The sequence below is a fragment of the Lampetra fluviatilis genome, chromosome 1 (genome assembly GCF_964198595.1).
Source record: "Lampetra fluviatilis chromosome 1, kcLamFluv1.1, whole genome shotgun sequence".
Taxonomy (NCBI): Eukaryota; Metazoa; Chordata; class Hyperoartia; order Petromyzontiformes; family Petromyzontidae; genus Lampetra; species Lampetra fluviatilis.
Genome location: NC_136275.1, coordinates 29,735,986 through 29,758,115, shown reverse-complemented (window position 1 = coordinate 29,758,115; position 22,130 = coordinate 29,735,986). Strand labels below are relative to the sequence as shown.

The 22,130-nt window shown below is 47.7% G+C and overlaps 1 protein-coding gene across 1 annotated transcript in view; it reads right to left on the bottom strand.

The window, feature by feature from the left end:
* The window catches only part of VWA3A (von Willebrand factor A domain containing 3A), a 167,385-nt gene that overhangs the window by 10,146 nt on the left and 135,109 nt on the right, over positions 1–22,130 (bottom strand). Inside the window, 2 exon segments of the mRNA XM_078860424.1 lie at positions 19,227–19,371; positions 21,581–21,689. Of these exon segments, the coding sequence (XP_078716550.1) occupies positions 19,227–19,371; positions 21,581–21,689 (254 nt within the window).

The window sequence follows — 22,130 nt, the reverse complement described above, 5'->3', positions numbered from 1 at the left end:
TAGGTTCGTCTCATTCTCGCTTATATTTTAGGTCCCCGGTTCACCCCGTTATCGCTTTAACATTTACTGAGTATGTATTAGTGTGTTTATTAAGGTCACCAAGTTCAGATCTCAACGCAGAAGCAGATCTTATGCATAGATTTCAGGAAAGAATCACACAACCACTTCTGTATTAATCAATTTATTACTAATTCAACCTCAACTATGATATAGTATGCGAACTCTCCATCCCGGAACGTTAACACGGCATCAATACAGTATCATCAACGATTGTCTGATTTCACTTTGACAACGGCACATGGATCCCGCATAACGCGATGGTTGTTAGTGAGAGAGAGAGTCGTTAAAATATGCAAATACTATGCTAAGAAAAACCTTAACGTTAATGAATGATTATACTCAATATTGTTCATGCAGTACCGCACTCCTTATTGATCATACGCAACCCTTATCACGTTGTTAGCACCTTGGGTCACGGGACAGTTGAATATTCTGTAGAGGATGCGAGTACGTGCGGCGATTATGACTGAAAGATACTTGAAAGATTATACGGCGATAAAAAAAACACAATCAAAACAGTTATTATTCTTAATGGCACCAATCTCAACAGATACATCGGCAGGTTATCTGACAACAGAATGGCTCGGAGTAAGGGCCTGCGACGGTGCTCCTTTTCCGAAGATCGTTATCTTATACCAAGTTTACTAATTGGGGACCAGATCACCTGATAAGGATCTGGTGGGCCACCACTCCCCACGTGAGCGTGGCTCGGCGGAAGGAGGTGCCAAGAATCAATTCGTATTGATGGATCTGTTGGGAATTTATGCGATTAAGAGTACAGCCCACTAAATATTAAAGATAAAAATTACGAATACACTTATAAACGACGGATGGCCATCACTCGGTCTCGTTGTGATGCCTTCACAGCCACGGATGGCTTATGTGTTCGAGTGTTTTTGAGTGGTAAGAGTTGTCTTGAATAGTCAGTGTTCGGAGTCGGTTCTTTATGTCAAACAGACGCCTGGTGGTCGTGTGGTGAGGGGGCGGTGCGCGTCATACGTATCAGTCGCTCCCCTGTCACCGTGGTGAACTGGTGGATGCCCGTTGATACGCTGTCGCAGTTCGGAACCCGGTCGGTAGGTGGCGCCCACAGCTCGCTCGCAGCGTGCAGTGTTGGGTCGTCGACCAGGGTGAGCACGAAGCCTCGTCGCCAAACCGCGATTCTCACCACTCCGGCGGCAGCAGAGACCTCCGACTCGGCAGAGGTTGACCCACGCAGGCCGAGTTGAGCTGTCAAGCGGGTCTTGCCCGCCTGCAGAGGAGATGGGGAGCCGCTTGAGTCGAGCCCCGAGAGCCGGCTCCGGTGAGCCGATCGAACTCGGCTGAGTCCCAGACGAGCTGAAGAGTCGAGCCGACCCGCTGGTCGCAGCTCGCTCCTGAGTCGACCCTCCCGGTCGAGCCCCTGAGTCGACCCTCCCGGTCGAGCTGAAGATGAGTCGAGCCGACCCGCTGGTCGCAGCTCGCTCCTGAGTCGACCCTCCCGGTCGAGCTGAAGATGAGTCGAGCCGACCCGCTGGTCGCAGCTCGCTCCTGAGTCGACCCTCCCGGTCGAGCTGAAGATGAGTCGAGCCGACCCGCTGGTCGCAGCTCGCTCCTGAGTCGACCCTCCCGGTCGAGCTGATTTCCAATGCTCAGGGTCCTTTCTTTTATGCCGAAAAATCCCTTTGGGTCCTGCCCACAAGGCGGGGTTTCTTTCGATTTTTGCTGTGTCAGGATCTGTCCGTAGGTAGGTGTGTCCATGTGTGTGTCCGTACGTCCGTATGTCCTTGTGTGCATCACCCACGGTATATTCCGTTGTCATACTCCCTCCATAAAATCCACGAGCAAACAATCAGATGTTACAAATTGCCTCGAAGTCGTCTCTCTGTCTGGGTGCGATATTATCTCTTGTCTGGCCTTCTTCATGAACCAAAACACAGACGTTACAAATCGTCTCATAGGCGTTTTTGTCCGTGTTGCACGACCTGGAGGGAGGGGCAACACTCCCTCCGACCCTCACCGATGCACAAAGAAATGGTTAAAAAGTTTTAAGTTAACATTTGTCCCTTACCATTTCACAGTTATGATTCGGTATGTAACCTAAGGTCTGTCGTTTCCCATCGTGGTGCTTGACCCAAGTGGAGGTGCCTCCCCGAGCGCATACACACTCCCATCCCGCGCTGCGGGGATACAAAGACGGCCGGGATCTCCCTTTCTCTCCGACCCTGGGTTTAACATCGCTCTTTTATTATGTATTTTATATTCGACCTGGTGGTGATTCATCCCGTTATCCTGGCTTTTCATAAGTTTTACTTTTGTCTTTTCATGCATAGGCTTATTATTATTAATTTATTTCCGATATCTTAGGTTAAGGGGTAAGTTTCTTGATCCTAGGAATTCGTATTCCTTGGTGTCTGCATGGTTATATAAGCGGAATATAGTTTACGGTGAATAGCGTTAACATTGATGTTATGTACGATATTATGTATTGTGATGTCTTTAACTTAACTTGTTTATCAGGGCTTTACTGACATGAAGTTGCATTTCATAGCCCCGCAGTCTTTGCCCCACCCTGTCTCTGCTCGCCGTTGTTGTTGCTGTCCAGCTGACGCCGTTAACTCAAGGCCTCATTAATTTCCGTCACTCCTTGTAGGTGAGGGCGGTTGAACCTTGGAGTCAGTTCTGGTTTTTGTCTGCCTGCTTCTTCTGGTGTCCCCTGACCCCGGGAGTTATTATTTCTACTTTTATGGCCTGTCGAAGCCCGACTCGCTGTTGCTGGGCTGGTGGGTCGCTGGGTTGGTGTCGTTCCCGGCTTTTTGCTTACGTTTGCAGTTCGCCGTGCTCTTAATTTCCTTCCCTCTTCAACCTTATATCGACTATTCGCTCCTGTCTGGGTGCGATTCAATTTTGACTTAGGAAGGTGCTGATTGTCATATGCTTTGGGTTGAGTTGTATAGATGGAAATAACATTTCATATTGACTTAATGATGGTGATGGTTCAGTAGGCGTAACTTGTGGCCTGGTTTAATTGGAGTGGGTGTGAATATCAATAACTTTAGCCTATCCTGTTGTTAAATTCCGACTTTAACGTTACTTTAATAGCAATACAGAATAATTGAGCTTTTTGTCTTAACTAGGCGAACGCGAACTTCTGGTGACCCCCGCAGCCTTGTTATTCAGCTGAGTCTGCATCCTTGAGATATACAACGCTCTTATTCGTCTCACTGTGGCCATCCAACCTTCTGCTCTGGGAGTGTTATTCTTAATTTCAGGTCAAAGGCCCCCTCACGTTCAGACGTGCAGGGTTGTTTACATCAGCTCCCTCCCCTGTGCACACAGCCTTGAGCTGACCCACTTCGTTTGACCACTCACCCTGGATTTATCTTTCCTTGAGGCAAGGTTGCAAATTCTGCCATCCTAGCCCTCCTCCAGTTCATTACTTAACAACCCCTGGTGTTTTGCAGTTTGCTGCGCTTTGGTGTGTTTTCATTCATTAAAAAAAACAAGTAAAAAGATAATATATAAAAATATCATCAAATATTATTAATATCAATTTTGGAAGAAGGGGTTAGTATACAACATTCCGCCCTTTTAAAAATGACCAGTGGTCAAATGGCCACGGGTTATTTTAAAAAAAAAATGTATACCCTTCTTCCATCAAGAACCATCGATTGTCCTCAAGTTTTGCTGCTATTTCCTTACAACGCGCGCGTACGTGTCACAACTTAACATGGTTATATGTGACAAGAGAGAGGAAAAAAAATATATATATTCTAAAGGAAGGTAAAACGATAAGGGAGGGAGAAATTATTCTATTGACTACGTGTTATAGGAGATATCGTTAAAAAGATAGTTTCTACGGTTATTCTTGGGTGGCATCATCAGGCCTTGGCTCCCTTCTAGCTTGGCAAGGTACGTTAGCAGGAGCATGAGCAGGAGGGCTGCCATTTCCTGGAAAACATGTTACACATTATTGTAGTGTGATATGCCCATTAGTTTAGTTCCCCCCCCCCCCTTTTTCCACCTTTATTCCTCATCTTGCTCCACCAGCACAGGGTACGGTTTGATTTGGTTGATGTGCACCCACTTGTATTGCTGCTCTCTTCCTGTCTTTGTGATTTTTAGCTGATATACTACTGGGGACATTTTGTCAACAACCTCGTGTGGTCCTGTCCAGGAAGGCAGGAATTTCCTGCACTTGTTTTCTTTTCTCGTAATTGAGGTACCACACCTGGTCTCCTAGCTGGTATTCTGCGTGGCTGGCTTTTTGGTCATAGTATGCTTTGCTCCCCTGAGCCTCTACTTGCAACTGGTCCCTGACCATAGCGAATGTGCTCTGTAGGTGACTATTGAGTCCCGTCAGGTATTCAGTTGGCGTCATTGCCGTCGGGGTCTCGTCCTCCGCTGGGACATATAACAGGTGTACTGGGAGGGTCATTAGCCTCCCTGTCATGATCTCGAAGGGTGTCCTGCCTGTAGCTCGGTTGGGTGTGGCTCGCATGGCCATCAAGACTAGGGGTAGTTTCGTATCCCAGTCGCGGCCCGTGGTAGACACATATTTCTTTAGGAGGCTCACGATGGTCCTGTTGGCTCTTTCCACCTGTCCTGAGGATTGTGGATGGTATGCGACATGCAATTGTCTTTTTACTCCCAACATCTTCCACACTTCTGTGATGACCTCGGCTGTGAAGTGGCTTCCTTTGTCTGAATCGATCGTTGACGGTAGACCCCATCTACTGAATATTTGGTTGATCAGTAGGATAGCGGTCGTTTCCGCGGTGTTGTTGGGTGCTGGTAAACACTCTGTCCATTTAGAGAATGCACAGGTCACAGTTAGCATGTACTTGTTCCCTTTGGTTGATCGGTTGACAGGTCCTATCCAGTCGATTTGTAGGTTGGACCAAGGATAATCTGTTCCCCTCCTCTGTAGGGGTGCCCTATGCTGTGAGGTCGTTGGCTGGTACTTACAACACACGAGACAGTTGGACACATGTTTGTGTATGTCTTCCCCCATTTTTGGCCAGTAGGCCACCTGTCGCAGCATCTGTCCCGTATTCACCTCGCATCGGTGGCCGCTGCACGGTTCATTGTGGGCGTGTTGTAACATTATTTCCCGATATTGAGAGGGGACTACCCATCTAGGTCGACCGTCTTTTTCGTTTGTGTATACCAGTAGCCCTTTCCGCATTGAGAACCTTTTGATTTGGCTATGCATGATCTCGAGCTCTTTGTTGTCATTCAAGTTGTCAGTAGTGATCGGTTTTCCTGCTGGATCTTGGATATGATCGGCGAGTGTCTTTAGTGTTTCGTCCTCTTGTTGCATTCTGATCAGGTCTTCGGAAGGCTAGGCACTGTTCAATTGGGCTCTGGTTCCAGCTTCTGCCGGGTTCTTCCCACTTCTTGTGACCAGTCTTATCACGGCGATGTCTTGGTTCGTCGACTCTTGTTGTCCGTCTCTGTCAGTTTGGTCTTCTAGCTTCCACGGGGTGCCTTCCAGGCTTCCCACTTTTGCTATGGCATCTGCTTGGTCGTTCCCAGTTTTCTCTTGACCAGGTATCTTGGAGTGCCCTTTGACTTTCTTCCAAAATATCTTCATATCCTTGTTCTGAACCATCTTATCTATGGCCTCGAATAGTTCTCGATGGTGAATTGGTTTATTCCTATGGTTCTTCATCTCGTTTTTTTTCCATATGGGTAGGTGGTGCAGGAAGCTGTGCTGTACGTAGTTGGAATCAGTGCACACCACCATGGTCCGTATTTGGTTATCGGATGCCATTTGGACAGCGATGTGTACCCCGACCAACTCTGCATACTGGTTTGACTTTGGTCCCAGCTGAAATCCCTCTTGAATCCCTGTGAGTGGGCCAGTTTCCCAAATGACTCCTGACCCAGCGTGAAGCTTGTTCTCCCTCATCTGGGAGCATCCATCGATGTATACCACTGGTAGGTCGGCACATGTCTCCTTCCTGAAGGGCAGGTACCTGTTGTCCTCCGGGGGTATCTTTTCATCCTCTGCTTCTACGCTGTCAAAGGTACAATCATGTAAATCGGCAAGACCTTGGGCCATTGGACTTTTCTTGTTTTTTGCGTATTTCACTGTGATTGGTAGGCCTTGGAGTGTCAGTGCCCAGCTGGCTATTCGGCTGCTGGTTACGCGGCCCTCTCGAATCTTCTTACTGTTGAGGTATGCCAAGGATTCATGATTCGTTTCCAGGATGATCTTCTCTCCGTGCAACAAGTTCCGAAAATGTTGTATGGCCCAGATGTTTCCAAATATCGCCTTCTCACACTCGGAGAACTTCATCTCCACTCCCCGGAGGGCTTTGCTGGCATAGGCAATAACTCGTTTCTCTGCTTCCTGTCTCTGGCACAGTACCGAGCTGATACTATGATCTGAGTATGCGGTCTCCAGGTAGTATTCTTTCCCTTTCTCTGGGTATGCTAGGCAGGATGCCTCTGTGATCTGTCGTTTTAATTCTTTTTCTGCGGCTTCCTGTTCCTGTCCCCACTCCCATGGTTCGTCTTTTTGCAGTAGTTTGACTAAGGGTCGAACGATTCCTGCGTAGTCGTCCACGAACTGTCGAAGGTAGTTGCAAATCCCTAAGAAGCTCCGAAGGGTCGTGACTGTGGTGGGCGATTTGAGTGCGAGGAGGGCTCCAAGTCTTTTGGTTTGGGGTAACATTCCCTCAGTGCCGACCTGGAGCCCGAGGTAGTCCACCCTTTTGCGTGCCCACTGTCCTTTTTGTATTGAAATCTTTGCGCCTGCTTCCTTTAACTGCTCGAGGGTATGCTGGAGGCTCTCGAGGTGTTCTTCCCATGAGGAGTCCTTGACCAGTATATCGTCGACATAGACGATGGTACCTCGCTCTTTTGCGTCGTCCATTGCCTTGTGTAGGAATGTGTTAAAGTCCGCAGGTGAATTTGAGTATCCAAATGGACATCGGTTCCAAGTATACTGTATTCCATTGAATGTAAATGCCAACTTGTATTGATCCGCTTCTTTCACGGGCATGGTCCAGAAGCCATTTGATAGATCCATGGTGGTGAGAATTTTTGCGCCTTTTATTTGGTTGAGATTCTGGTCGATCTCTGCCATTGGCCATCGAGATAGGGGAACCGTTTTGTTGAGTTGCCTATAGTCGATGGTGAGTCGCCACTTGCCTGTGGGTTTCAATACAGGCCAAATCGGTGAGTTGTAGGTTGAGTTGCATTCTCGAATTATATTCTTCTTGAGTAGGTTCTCCAAGGTTTATTGGATTGATTCGTAGGCAGCCAGTGGAATCTTGTATTGTTTCACATATACCGCTGGCGCTCCTTCCAGTGTGGGAATAGATACCACGTGTAGGTCGGTTTTGCCGCAATCATAGGGGTCTTCTGAGAACAGGAAGTGGTATTTGTGGAGCAGTTGACGAAGCTCATTTCGTTGAGTGTCGTTCTCGAGGGCGTCTGCTGCTTCAATTTGTTGTTCGATTTGTTCTTCTATTATGGAGACTCCTTGTCCTGGGTCTGGGTCCAAGGCCTTCGTGGTTTCGGGCGGCTCGGTTGAAAGTTCCTTTTGCGTTACTATCGGTTGAGTTGCCTTGGCTTCATCCGAGGGTAATACGCTCTTGCCCTTGTGTTCTCCTTCATCGGTTTGCAGTTCGTCGGTTTGGCCTCCAGGGGGCGGTATATACTCCATGAGGGGACGGTCATTTGGTGATACTGACTCTAAGTCGGCTTCCTTTCGGTCTTCTCTCAGTCTGTTAGTCATTAGCTGAGTGATTCGAATTCCTGCTGGGAGCTCGTCTTCGTTCCTGATTGTCGTTGATAGGTCGTTGAGCTCTTGTGTTATCACTTGGATTCCCGTGGAGTCTCTCATAACGTCTTCATCTTCTGAGTCCCTTTGTTGCTCCGGCATTGACTGTGCCCAAATTTGTCGGGATTCAAGGTTCATAATGGGTTTCAGGCGATTCAGTAGTTCTATCCCAATGATCAGCTCTTTTCCGGGGTTCCGTACGACATATAGGGGATGGTTCATGTTGATTTTGTTGAACGTCAACTTCGTCATAATTTTGCCCAATGGTCGCATGTGGGTCCCTTCACATCCTGAGTAGGTAAGTTTACTTGGCATCATCTGTAGTGTTTCATTCTTCCTCTGGAGGGCAGTCTGGAGTTCGTCAAATAATTCTCTGGATATCATGGATATTTCTGCTCCAGTATCACAAAGGCCCTGGCTGGTCAGGGTGTCTTGCAGTATTACTTCCACGTGGACTCGTCCGACTGGTCCTACGGGAATCAATTCCCCCAGATGGTACCCTTTTCCCTCTGGTACCACTTCGGTGATTGCTTCGGGGCTTCTTGTCTTCCCTACGTTCACTTGGGCTACCTTTGCGCTGGGTGTGTCCTCCTCCTGTGTGGGTATAGTTGGTATTCTTCCCTTCGCTATTTGCATGGGAGTCTTCATACTCCCTAGGAGCTCTTTTTCCATCCTAATGTGGTGAGCATATCGATTCCTGTTAGCTAACGGTGGTCTATGCTCTATTGTTAGTGGAGGCGGCAGTGGGGGACGATATGGTGACTGGTTTGGTGGGCGTCGGCCTCCGCGGGGTAGGTATGGCCCGTCACTCGCTTTTCCTCCTCCATAATTCCAGCCTCCGCCCTCTTCTGCATTCCATGGTGGTGGCGGCCGTGGGTGCCAGGTTCCTCTGGTCTCGTTCCTCCCCCCACGTGGAACGTTATTCAGCGTGTTGTGGACGGGTGTTGATTCTATTGGGTTAGGCGCCCTCTCCTGGGGGAATTCATGTCCACCCCGTGTGGCGCTAATATTATTCCTTGGAGATTCGCTTCCCTCCAGATCGAGGCATTCTTTATCTCTGGTGACGATGTGGGTTTTGGCTATGCTAGTGGTTTTCCGTCCGTTCACCCAGGCCGTGTGGGCCTTGCTTTCAATCTGGCGTAGGGAGGCAGTCTCGGGGTCCAACATCATTCCTACTATTCTCACTATTTCAGGTCTCAATGATTGAAAGAACATCACTTTTAAGACTGTCTTATCTCCCTGGGCATTGTCCACGTCCCCTGCGTAATATGCTTTCTTAAGGCGTAGGAGATAATCTCGTGGGTCTTCGTCTACACGCTGGGTCATCAACTTTGCCGCGTTCCATCCTTCGGATAGTGTGGAGTATTCCCCAAATCTCTTAACTACTGCTCGGCTCAATTGTTTTTGGCAGGGAGGCTACCCATGGTCTGGCGGGTTCATGTAGGCTCCTTGATAATAAACATGCCTTTTCTGCTGATTTACCCAGACCCCGGATCTTAGCCTCCTGGTCTACTGTAGCTATGTGAGTGTGTATGTCCCTGTTCTTGTTATGTGGATCGAAATAGGGAATTCTCACGAGTGCTTTGTCCATTAGTTTTAGTGTCTTACTGTTAAAAGTGTGTTGTTCGTCATCAGTGGTGTCGGTTCCTGAGGAGTGCTCACTTGAGCTAACCTTGTCTCTACTATCACTGTTGTCATGTTTCCCGTGTCTGTGTCGTGATCTCCCTCTGTCCGATGATTCGTATCTGTCCCGTTGCTTGTGTCTCTTGTTTTCCTTACGTGGGTCTTGTGATTCGTGCTTGTGGGTTGGTGTGCGTGGTCTCCTTGAGCGGTGTCTATGTGGTGAGTGTTTTTGTCCTTGACCTTCATGCTGCCTACTACGTGTGTGGTGCCTGCTAGGTGAGGTGTTGTATTTATGTTTGTCTTGTGCTTCATGGTTATCGGGATTCCTGTCTCTGTCATCTGTGGTGCGGGTGGTTTTGCGTGGGTGATTTTTACGGGTCATGCGTCCCTCTGGTGAGCTCTCTCTGTTACCCATGTCGTGTTGATAATGTTTACGTGAGGTGCGTCTCTCTGGTGAGCTGTGTCTGTCATCTGCATCATGTCGGTCATGTTTGCGTGAGGTGTGTTCCTCTGGTGAGCTCTCTCTGTTACCCGTGTCGTGTGGGTCATCGTCAGAGGAGTCAGTGTCAGATGAGCCGTCACCATCACGGTGGCTCTGCTTAACATAACTTTTGTAGTGCCTTTTGCACCTGTAACGTGGGTCAACTTGGCTCGGTGATTTCTGCTTATCCCATGGCTCATGCTTGTGTGATGTGCGTCTCTCTGGTGAGCTCCTGTTACCCGTGTCGTGTTGGTCGTGTTTGTGCGAGGTGCGTTTCTCTGGTGAGCTGTCTCTGTCATCTGCATCATGTCGGTCATACTTGCGTAGCGTGCGTCTGCCTGGTGTGCTGTTTATGTCATGTTTCCCGTCTTGCACCAGCTCCGCCCTTTTCCGCCCTATCATTACAGTGTATCCTGATGACTTAGGGTTAATTATTTGTCTCTCTCTAACGTTGGGGTGGTCGGCCTCATGTTTTCCCGTTTGTATTATTATTTCCTCTTCTCTCTCCTCGATTTGCGAGGGTGTTACTTCATCAAAATTGCTTTGCACAGTAGCCATACTCATTGTGGGATCTGGCCCTGGGCTACGTCCACGTGGCTCGGAGTGTGGTAAATTGTTACTCCCGTATGTGTTCTGTGTATCAGCGTCTGGGTGTTTCACTGGTGCATTTAGTGCGGATTCTTTCTCTCTCACGAGGGCGTGCAGACTCTCTACCTGCTCCATTAAGGACAGTTTCTCTTGTCTTTCCCTTTCAAATTTTTCCTCATTCCATAATCTTTCTCTGTCTGTCTGTGCGAGGAGATACGAGTCTACCCTCGCTATTTCTGCAATTTTTACGTCACGTTTGGCTTTGCCACATTTCATCACGTCCTTAAGTAGTTTCCTTCTATGGGCCTTAACATCTTCTGTATGGCACCCCTCCCATATATCTCTCTGCTCCGTCTGCTGGCTAGCAGTCCGTCCAGTACGTTTTAACACAAATTCCCGATACTGTTTTTCCATAGATTCCATCTCCTCCTCAGAGGTCCACTCTGTATCAGTGTTATGCGTTGGTGTGTCAAACTCAGAACGTTGTGGATCCTGTGCCATCTCTATTACGTAGTGTGGTTAATAGACTTAAGAGTGTATCTTAATTCTAACATCTCATGTGCGGCGTGAGTTACTCTAGAATTCCCCTTCAAAGCACATATAAACAATTGTATCACAGGATGCGTCAGTTCAACTCGTGCAAATAATCTCAGCCCAGCTGTCTTTGTTATACTCTGCTACTCTGGTATTTCCTTAGAGGGCGTTTTTTGTTTTGTTTTACGCCCGTTTACAATCACAAGGCAACGTTAGTTCACAACACTTTGATTAACACAACAGTGATTCGTTCCTGAATTCATGCATAAACTGTCTGCGAGAAATCCCGAACGAGCCCCCATTATGTTGTATATGTTGGTTATCAAAATTTGTTATGTTGTATGCGTGCGTGGGTGAAATTATTATGTTGTATATGTGGGTTATGAATATTCAGTGAAAATAATAATAATCAAATGAAATTTGGCCAAATGTGTAATTATCCGGAAATATGTTAATTTATGTAATTATGCACATTTAATTATGCCAATTCGAGAGGTAATCGTAGTAATTATGCGAGTGGGTGTAATTATGATAATGCAAGTCGTTATGATAACCAGACCCCGCCTCGGTGACGAGGGTGGGTTACCGATCGGAATAAGGCAATTAATCGTATGCAGTTATGCAGGTGTGGTGTAAGTATGCAAGATTAACTTAGATTAACTCGGCATCGTTGTCTAGGTTCGTCTCATTCTCGCTTATATTTTAGGTCCCCGGTTCACCCCGTTATCGCTTTAACATTTACTGAGTATGTATTAGTGTGTTTATTAAGGTCACCAAGTTCAGATCTCAACGCAGAAGCAGATCTTATGCATAGATTTCAGGAAAGAATCACACAACCACTTCTGTATTAATCAATTTATTACTAATTCAACCTCAACTATGATATAGTATGCGAACTCTCCATCCCGGAACGTCAACACGGCATCAATACAGTATCATCAACGATTGTCTGATTTCACTTTGACAACGGCACATGGATCCCGCATAACGCGATGGTTGTTAGTGAGAGAGAGAGTCGTTAAAATATGCAAATACTATGCTAAGAAAAACCTTAACGTTAATGAATGATTATACTCAATATTGTTCACGCAGTACCGCACTCCTTATTGATCATAAGCAACCCTTATCACGTTGTTAGCACCTTGGGTCACGGGACAGTTGAATATTCTGTAGAGGATGCGAGTACGTGCGGCGATTATGACTGAAAGATACTTGAAAGATTATACGGCGATAAAAAAAAACACAATCAAAACAGTTATTATTCTTAAAGGCACCAATCTCAACAGATACATCGGCAGGTTATCTGACAACAGAATAGCTCGGAGTAAGGGCCTGCGACGGTGCTCCTTTTCCGAAGATCGTTATCTTATACCAAGTTTACTAATTGAGGACCAGATCACCTGATAAGGATCTGGTGGGCCACCACTCCCCACGTGAGCGTGGCTCGGCGGAAGGAGGTGCCAAGAATCAATTCGTATTGATGGATCTGTTGGGAATTTATGCGATTAAGAGTACAGCCCACTAAATATTAAAGATAAAAATTACGAATACACTTATAAACGACGGATGGCCATCACTCGGTCTCGTTGTGATGCCTTCACAGCCACGGATGGCTTATGGGTTCGAGTGTTTTTGAGTGGTAAGAGTTGTCTTGAATAGTCAGTGTTCGGAGTCGGTTCTTTATGTCAAACAGACGCCTGGTGGTCGTGTGGTGAGGGGGCGGTGCGCGTCATACGTATCAGTCGCTCCCCTGTCACCGTGGTGAACTGGTGGATGCCCGTTGATACGCTGTCGCAGTTCGGAACCCGGTCGGTAGGTGGCGCCCACAGCTCGCTCGCAGCGTGCAGTGTTGGGTCGTCGACCAGGGTGAGCACGAAGCCTCGTCGCCAAACCGCGATTCTCACCACTCCGGCGGCAGCAGAGACCTCTGACTCGGCAGAGGTTGACCCACGCAGGCCGAGTTGAGCTGTCAAGCGGGTCTTGCCCGCCTGCAGAGGAGATGGGGAGCCGCTTGAGTCGAGCCCCGAGAGCCGGCTCCGGTGAGCCGATCGAACTCGGCTGAGTCCCAGACGAGCTGAAGAGTCGAGCCGACCCGCTGGTCGCAGCTCGCTCCTGAGTCGACCCTCCCGGTCGAGCCCCTGAGTCGACCCTCCCGGTCGAGCTGAAGATGAGTCGAGCCGACCCGCTGGTCGCAGCTCGCTCCTGAGTCGACCCTCCCGGTCGAGCTAAAGATGAGTCGAGCCGACCCGCTGGTCGCAGCTCGCTCCTGAGTCGACCCTCCCGGTCGAGCTGAAGATGAGTCGAGCCGACCCGCTGGTCGCAGCTCGCTCCTGAGTCGACCCTCCCGGTCGAGCTGATTTCCAATGCTCAGGGTCCTTTCTTTTATGCCGAAAAATCCCTTTGGGTCCTGCCCACAAGGCGGGGTTTCTTTCGATTTTTGCTGTGTCAGGATCTGTCCGTAGGTAGGTGTGTCCATGTGTGTGTCCGTACGTCCGTATGTCCTTGTGTGCATCACCCACGGTATATTCCGTTGTCATACTCCCTCCATAAAATCCACGAGCAAACAATCAGATGTTACAAATTGCCTCGAAGTCGTCTCTCTGTCTGGGTGCGATATTATCTCTTGTCTGGCCTTCTTCATGAACCAAAACACAGACGTTACAAATCGTCTCATAGGCGTTTTTGTCCGTGTTGCACGACCTGGAGGGAGGGGCAACACTCCCTCCGACCCTCACCGATGCACAAAGAAATGGTTAAAAAGTTTTAAGTTAACATTTGTCCCTTACCATTTCACAGTTATGATTCGGTATGTAACCTAAGGTCTGTCGTTTCCCATCGTGGTGCTTGACCCAAGTGGAGGTGCCTCCCCGAGCGCATACACACTCCCATCCCGCGCTGCGGGGATACAAAGATGGCCGGGATCTCCCTTTCTCTCCGACCCTGGGTTTAACATCGCTCTTTTATTATGTATTTTATATTCGACCTGGTGGTGATTCATCCCGTTATCCTGGCTTTTCATAAGTTTTACTTTTGTCTTTTCATGCATAGGCTTATTATTATTAATTTATTTCCGATATCTTAGGTTAAGGGGTAAGTTTCTTGATCCTAGGAATTCGTATTCCTTGGTGTCTGCATGGTTATATAAGCGGAATATAGTTTACGGTGAATAGCGTTAACATTGATGTTATGTACGATATTATGTATTGTGATGTCTTTAACTTAACTTGTTTATCAGGGCTTTACTGACATGAAGTTGCATTTCATAGCCCCGCAGTCTTTGCCCCACCCTGTCTCTGCTCGCCGTTGTTGTTGCTGTCCAGCTGACGCCGTTAACTCAAGGCCTCATTAATTTCCGTCACTCCTTGTAGGTGAGGGCGGTTGAACCTTGGAGTCAGTTCTGGTTTTTGTCTGCCTGCTTCTTCTGGTGTCCCCTGACCCCGGGAGTTATTATTTCTACTTTTATGGCCTGTCGAAGCCCGACTCGCTGTTGCTGGGCTGGTGGGTCGCTGGGTTGGTGTCGTTCCCGGCTTTTTGCTTACGTTTGCAGTTCGCCGTGCTCTTAATTTCCTTCCCTCTTCAACCTTATATCGACTATTCGCTCCTGTCTGGGTGCGATTCAATTTTGACTTAGGAAGGTTCTGATTGTCATATGCTTCGGGTTGAGTTGTATAGATGGAAATAACATTTCATATTGACTTAATGATGGTGATGGTTCAGTAGGCGTAACTTGTGGCCTGGTTTAATTGGAGTGGGTGTGAATATCAATAACTTTAGCCTATCCTGTTGTTAAATTCCGACTTTAACGTTACTTTAATAGCAATACAGAATAATTGAGCTTTTTGTCTTAACTAGGCGAACGCGAACTTCTGGTGACCCCCGCAGCCTTGTTATTCAGCTGAGTCTGCATCCTTGAGATATACAACGCTCTTATTCGTCTCACTGTGGCCATCCAACCTTCTGCTCTGGGAGTGTTATTCTTAATTTCAGGTCAAAGGCCCCCTCACGTTCAGACGTGCAGGGTTGTTTACATCAGCTCCCTCCCCTGTGCACACAGCCTTGAGCTGACCCACTTCGTTTGACCACTCACCCTGGATTTATCTTTCCTTGAGGCAAGGTTGCAAATTCTGCCATCCTAGCCCTCCTCCAGTTCATTACTTAACAACCCCTGGTGTTTTGCAGTTTGCTGCGCTTTGGTGTGTTTTCATTCATTAAAAAAACAAGTAAAAAGATAATATATAAAAATATCATCAAATATTATTAATATCAATTTTGGAAGAAGGGGTTAGTATACAACACGGGGCAGACCCAGATGCCACAGGTCGACTGACTGAGACGACCACCTGTACCCTCTACTGTGCCAACTTGCTGTGCTTTAGCCACCTGGCGCTCCGCTCGTTGTTGTGAGCGTTGCTCCTCCGCTCTCCGTTGTTGTTGGAGGGCGACTGCCTCCAACTGCCCAGTAGCTCTAGATTTGAAGCTTTCGTGACTGCAAGGATTCATATTCTTAGGTTTTTTCGGTAAAGTCACGTAGGTAAAAAATGTAAATTAATAAAAGTAAAATAAAAATAAAAATCACGACGTTTCGAAGGAAACACAAGCTTCCGTCTTCAGGTGGAACCGTCACAGCCCGACAGCTGTATCAAGTAAATGAGGAATTACAGGAGATACCACTCCGTATATATAATGGTTGAGGGGGGCAGGGCCAGGAACGGCACACTTTTATTAATATGGTAAGGTGAGGCTTAAGACTAAGACTAGACTGCATAACAAATGACTGAGCCTTTGTTATGGAGAGGTGCGGTTTGTGACTAACGCATAGCCTACATAACAAATGCTGCAAATGAGACCGAGCCTCTGCCATGTAGATGGTAATAGGCTACATAACAAAAGACTGAGCCTTTATTATGGAGAGGTTCGGTTTGTGACTAAGCCTGGCCTACATGACAAAAGTGTGAAAAAAGAAAGCTAAACCTGGTAAAACAGAACTGGCTGTCTATCAGTAACCTGTAATAGTTGTCTGTCAAGATGCCCAGTAGCGTCCTTCACAAGCCTCCTCCACAGAGGCCGATCTTGACACCGCTGTTACCAGTCATCGGCAAGTCCACTCAGCTCCACATCCTCCTGTACCACATCTGGGCATGCGGGCTACATGGCCCAGGCAACGCAGCCTTGCCTGCCGTAGTAGCTCACCGATGGGACTTTGTCCAGATCTTTCAACGATTCGTGAGCTCCTCACACAACCCAGCCTGGTTAAACCCAGGATGGATCGTAGGCAGGCTAGCCTAAATGTTTCTAACCGGCGAAGATGTTCCATTCGGGGGGTCCACGTTTCACAAGCGTAGAGAAGGGAGGGAATGACTGTGGCTGAGAAGACCTGAAGCTTCGTGCGGAGCGAGAGACCAGGAAGCTTCCACAGAGCTTTACGCAACCGATGAAAAGACTGATTCAGAGTGAGACCTCTGCTGTTAAACCGAAGCCAGTCATGAGCACACTGCCCAGGTATGGGAAACTCTCTACTCTCTCCACAACTGCCCTATCACCAATTGGGAGTTGTGGGGGTGGAGTGTCCGATGGTACAAAATACCCAGGCAGGTGCTTAGTTTTGGTGGGGCTGATGGTAAGGCCCCACCTCTTAGTGGCAAGCTCCAGGTTCAGCAGCAGCGCCTCTAACTCCTCCTCTAAGTGAGCAGCAATTACCAAATCATCGGCATACGTAACATGGTTGGGCAATAGGGAGCCATCCCTTTACTGCACCCGGGCATGGATCAGCCTCCCATTGTATCTGTACCAGATGTAAATTCATCTGGTACAGCTACAGTGTGGGAAAAAAGTATTTGATCCCCTGCTTATTTTGTACGTTAGCCCACTGATAAAGAAATGATCAGTCTATAATTTTAATGGTAGGTTTATTTGAACAGTGAGAGACAGAATAACAACAACAAAAATCCAGAAAAACGCATGTCAGAAATGTTATAAATTGATTTGCATTTTAATGAGGGAAATAAGTATTTGACCTCTCTGCAAAACATGACTTAGTACTTAGTGGCAAAACCCTTGTTGGCAATCACAGAGGTCAGACGTTTCTTGTAGTTGGCCACCAGGTTTGCACACATCTCAGGAGGGATTTTGTCCCACTCCTCTTTGCAGATCTTCTCCAAGTCATTAAGGTTTCGAGGCTGACGTTTGGCAACTCTAACCTTCAGCTCCCTCCACAGATTTTCTATGGGATTAAGGTCTGAAGACTGGCTAGGCCACTCCAGGACCTTAATGTGCTTCTTCTTGAGCCACTCCTTTGTTGCCTTGGCCGTGTGTTTTGGGTCATTGTCATACCCATCCACGACCCATTTTCAATGCCCTGGCTGAGGGAAGGAGGTTCTCACCCAAGATTTGACGGTACATGGCCCCGTCCATCGTCCCTTTGATGCGGTGAAGTTGTCCTGTCCCCTTAGCAGAAAAACACCCCCAAAGCATAATGTTTCCACCTCCATGTTTGACGGTGGGGATGGTGTTCTTGGGGTCATAGGCAGCATTCCTCCTCCTCCAAACACGGCGAGTTGAGTTGATGCCAAAGAGCTCCATTTTGGTCTCATCTGACCACAACACTTTCACCCAGTTGTCCTCTGAATCATTCAGATGTTCATTGGCAAACTTCAGACGGGCATGTATACGTGCTTTCTTGAGAAGAGGGGACCTTGCGGGCACTGCAGGATTTCAGTCCCTCACGGCGTAGTGTGTTAACAACTGTTTTCTTGGTGACTATGGTCCCAGCTGCCTTGAGATCATTGACAAGATCCTCCTTAGTTCTGGGCTGATTCCTCACCGTTCTCATGATCATTGCAACTCCACAAGGTGAGATCTTGCATGGAGCCCCGGGCCGAGGGAGATTGTTCTTTTGTGTTTCTTCCATTTGCGAATAATCGCACCAACTGTTGTCACCTTCTCACCAAGCTGCTTGGCGATGGTCTTGTAGCCCATTCCAGCCTTGTGTAGGTCTACAATCTTGTCCCTGACATCCTTGGAGAGCTCTTTGGTCTTGGCCATGGTGGAGAGTTTGGAATCTGATTGATTGATTGATTGCTTCTGTGAACAGGTGTCTTTTATACAGGTAACAAGCTGATATTAGGAGCACTCCCTTTAAGAGTGTGCTCCTAATCTCAGCTCGTTACCTGTATAAAATACACCTGGGAGCCAGAAATCTTTCTGATTGAGAGGGGGTCAAATACGTATTTCCCTCATTAAAATGCAAATCAATTTATAACATTTTTGACATGCGTTTTTCTGGATTTTGTTGTTGTTATTTTGTCTCTCACTGTTCAAATAAACCTACCATTAAAATAATAGACTGATAATTTATTTGTCAGTGTGCAAATGTACAAAATCAGCAGGGGATCAAATACTTTTTCCCTCACTGTATTGAAGGCTTCACAAACTACGTGGTCAAAATAGATATTAAATCATGTGGGAGCCAGAGGACATCCCTGTCGCACAGGTGGGGGGGTTGGTGGAGCCGTAGCAGGCTGGAATGCCAGCCGATTGTCGCCAACAAAATACTGCAGTGGGGTGGAACGATGGTGGCTGGAGGCATCGAAGCGTAACCAGAGGCTAGACATGAGCTGCCTGAGGCTGCAGAGACCTTGGCCGTAAGTAAAATGCTTCAGACACCGCCGGAGGTGATCTTTGTGAATTTAATCACGTGTCTGTCTCATTGCTGGTTGCATACAAAATCAGCCCCAAACTGTTATCTCACAGCTGTCCATGTGACTATTCAAATCCAAATTAGACTTTTCTCATCTCTGCCATTTATTTTGAATATATGCGTACATATGTTGAACTTCTTTCATACCAGTTTAACATATAGGCTTTTGCGACCAATATCATCCATAATATAGGGTTTTTTCTGGGTGAGACCATACATAGCCAACCATGCTAATCGGAGGTGCAGGGGAAGCACAACCAACTATGCGTCTCTGAGTTGAGTCTCTGTGTCTGTGTGAGTCTATGGGGTCTCTGTATGTGATTATATATGTTCTTTCCCACCGTACGTAGCCAACCGTGCTAATCGGAGGTGCGGTCCAGACACACAATGGACCATGGTGCGGTGGTGGCCTTCAAACCAGCAGTGGAGTGACAAAAGGGTGAGGGGGGGGCAGCGGTAACAATCAGCACCTGGTGCAGCGGTGACGCAGCTGGTCCCAGACAAGGCTGGTGAGCTCCTTCTGAAGCTCGCAAAGGTGAGGCGTCATGGAGCCGGACACGTCGATCAGCAGGCACACGTTCGCCTCCAGCACCACGCCAAACACGCAACGGCTGCCTGCATGGCAGCGAGCGCGCAACACCAAGACGTGAGATCGCCCCCTGCTGTAGCCTCCAACAGGCTGTTGGGGCGAGTGGCAGCCACGCCCGTGAAGGCCGGAGGGTGGGTTGCCCGGCACCATGCCCGGCCGCCTTTGTCTCCCCAGTACCGATGTTTATCTACATAGCGCACCTGGTACTCATTTAAGGCTGAGTCGAGTTCGGGGAAAGCCCAGGAAAGGTTTGACCGGTTGAAATGACTGTTGGCCGTGAGTGGGAACCGAACTCGGGTTGATTGGCTTATTATTACTTCCATACAATTTCTGGATGTTTAGGTCACAGGCAACGCTCTCTCTCTGCCCTTTCTACACTCTTAAACCATGGGCCACCGTCACGAAGCACCACGTGCTCAGTTGAACCAATCAGGCTGGCTGCTTCCACGTTGTCGAGATGTTAACTACCTCGCCTGGTATACAGGAGGATCCTGGGTTCGATCCCAACCCTGACGCTTGCTGTATATTTGGAGTGTGTATGTCTCTCTCTCCCTGTGGTCACGAGGATTTTACTCCGGGTCCTCCTCCGGTGCTTTCCTCCACATTTAGAATCAACATGCATGTATGAGTATTTGGTTGCTTTACATTTCTACATGATAAGCCACTTCGTTCGGGCTATCACTTGTGGCCATGTCGCTTCTGAAAATAAAAATGTTTAGTTTAGTTTTATGATCAATGCTGGGGCTTTTATGTGCGTGTTTGTAGCTTAGATACCTTGGAAGATCTAAAAGTATTCTCTCACTTGTGGACTGCTTAGGCTAGCGAAGCTTTGTTGGCTGTCATGTGGCTTTCCCAATAATATATTTCAGTAGACTCTCGATTATTCACGTGCGGTTTATCTGATTTGCGAATTAAACGCGTACCTGAGATTTTGACGTAAATTAATAACTCATGTAATTTCCATTAAGCCCAAATTAATAATCTGAAAACAGTTTCACATTGTTATTCTTGGAAATGTTTATTACAAGTCACATGAAGAAATATGTGTTACGAAAATCCGAAATCCACGTGATTGCCTCTACAGTATAGTAGTTGCAGATCTTTACAACGGTGAAGTTTGATGTTGATTGGCGTGGCTCTGCTGCTGTCCACTTAGTGGGCCGAATCTTCTGCGTGGGAGCAGGAAAGTGTTATTATCACTGAGCACGTGCATCATTAATCAGTCGATTCTTTACTACAAATTAATATTTTAACAAACTACATTTTCTTAACGTAAACATAATTTTTTATCAATATTAGTTGTTTTTGGCATAGAGATCCGCAAAAAATAGATATTTTTGGATTATCCACGATTTTTAATAATCTGCGGCCGTCCTCCCCCTCATTAGCGCGAATAATTGAGTCTGCTGTGGTTGGTTGCATGGAAGGCCTGAATTGATGTGGCATAGATTAAGACAACATGGCAGGTGTCAGTGGTGTCCTTTGGCTGTTTATTGCGGAGGTCGATAAAATAACCGATATTGATAAATAACCATGACTGGAAAGCTTGCAGCAGCAAAACTTTCACCAAGAATGGAGGACCGAGATGCAACAATGAGCAGAGCACTGGGAATGTGAAAGTGCAGCAAAGGTGGCACAATGGAAACCATGAGCAATGTATTGTGCCAGTCACCGCCCCCTGCCCCCCCATCTATTAACCCACAACCACACACTGTGCCGTGACCTCCCGCCTGCCCGTGTGAGCCTTCTCCAAATTCACTTGGCTTCAGAGTGCACCTCACCAGGCCAAACGTTCAATGATAACCACTACTTAGTTGTGAATGGTCGCTATAAACTATTTTTATTTTACCAGGTAAAGCCCACTGAGCTATATTAGCTTCTTTTTCAGAAACAACCTGGCCATATCACAAACGGCAGCTCAACGAAGTGGCTTTTCATCATCGCGTGGACAAGCAGCAGCCAAATACTCTCAAATGCTGACTCTAAATGTGGAGGGAAAATAAAACCGGAGGGACCCAGGGAGCAAAATCCACGAGACCCGCGGTGCGGTTTTTGGCTTGCCAGCGCCTTTTGATAGAAACGCCTTGCAGGGACTGATTCTTTGAGCTGCAGTGATCCAATGATTATGTCTGATGTGGCTATTGTTCACAATTGCACCCAATAAAACAAATAAAATAAGGGTAGGTCGTCGTGGTATTGTGCGTGCGGCTCGCGTGCGGGATGGCGGCGCGCTACCGGACAGGAGCCAGTGGAGGCGTGCAAGATAGCGCCGCAGGACCCGCTGCAGCACCTCCGCGTATTCCTCCAGCTCGTGCAGCCCAAACTGCAGGTGCCGCACTTTGCCCTGGCACGGCGACAGGACACATGCGCGCGCACGTGTACACTGTGCATTCGTAGGCGACAGTCCGCACGGCGAGTCTCCCTGTTTAACGGGCCGGCGGTAGATGCGTACCTCAAAAAAAAAAGGGCAGCACTCAGTGGAAAATGCGTTCAGTGAAAACTATTTCCCCCATGAATTCTGTAGTAACGATAAAGTTTGCCCAGATACGAACTACTACTATGCACGCACAGCGCGATGGCGGGACAAATAACTGAGGGTACGCCGCCGTGTTACTGCATCTTTCCGCGTACCGTATCACTGCACTTCTCAGCTGTACCGCTCAAGAAAGTAGTTCATCATCGGCCGCTCAGAAACCATGTTATAACGGAGCACGTTCCGCATTATAACGGTTTGGTATGCAGGTCACAGGTGGCATGGCATGGAGGTCACAGGTGGCATGGCATG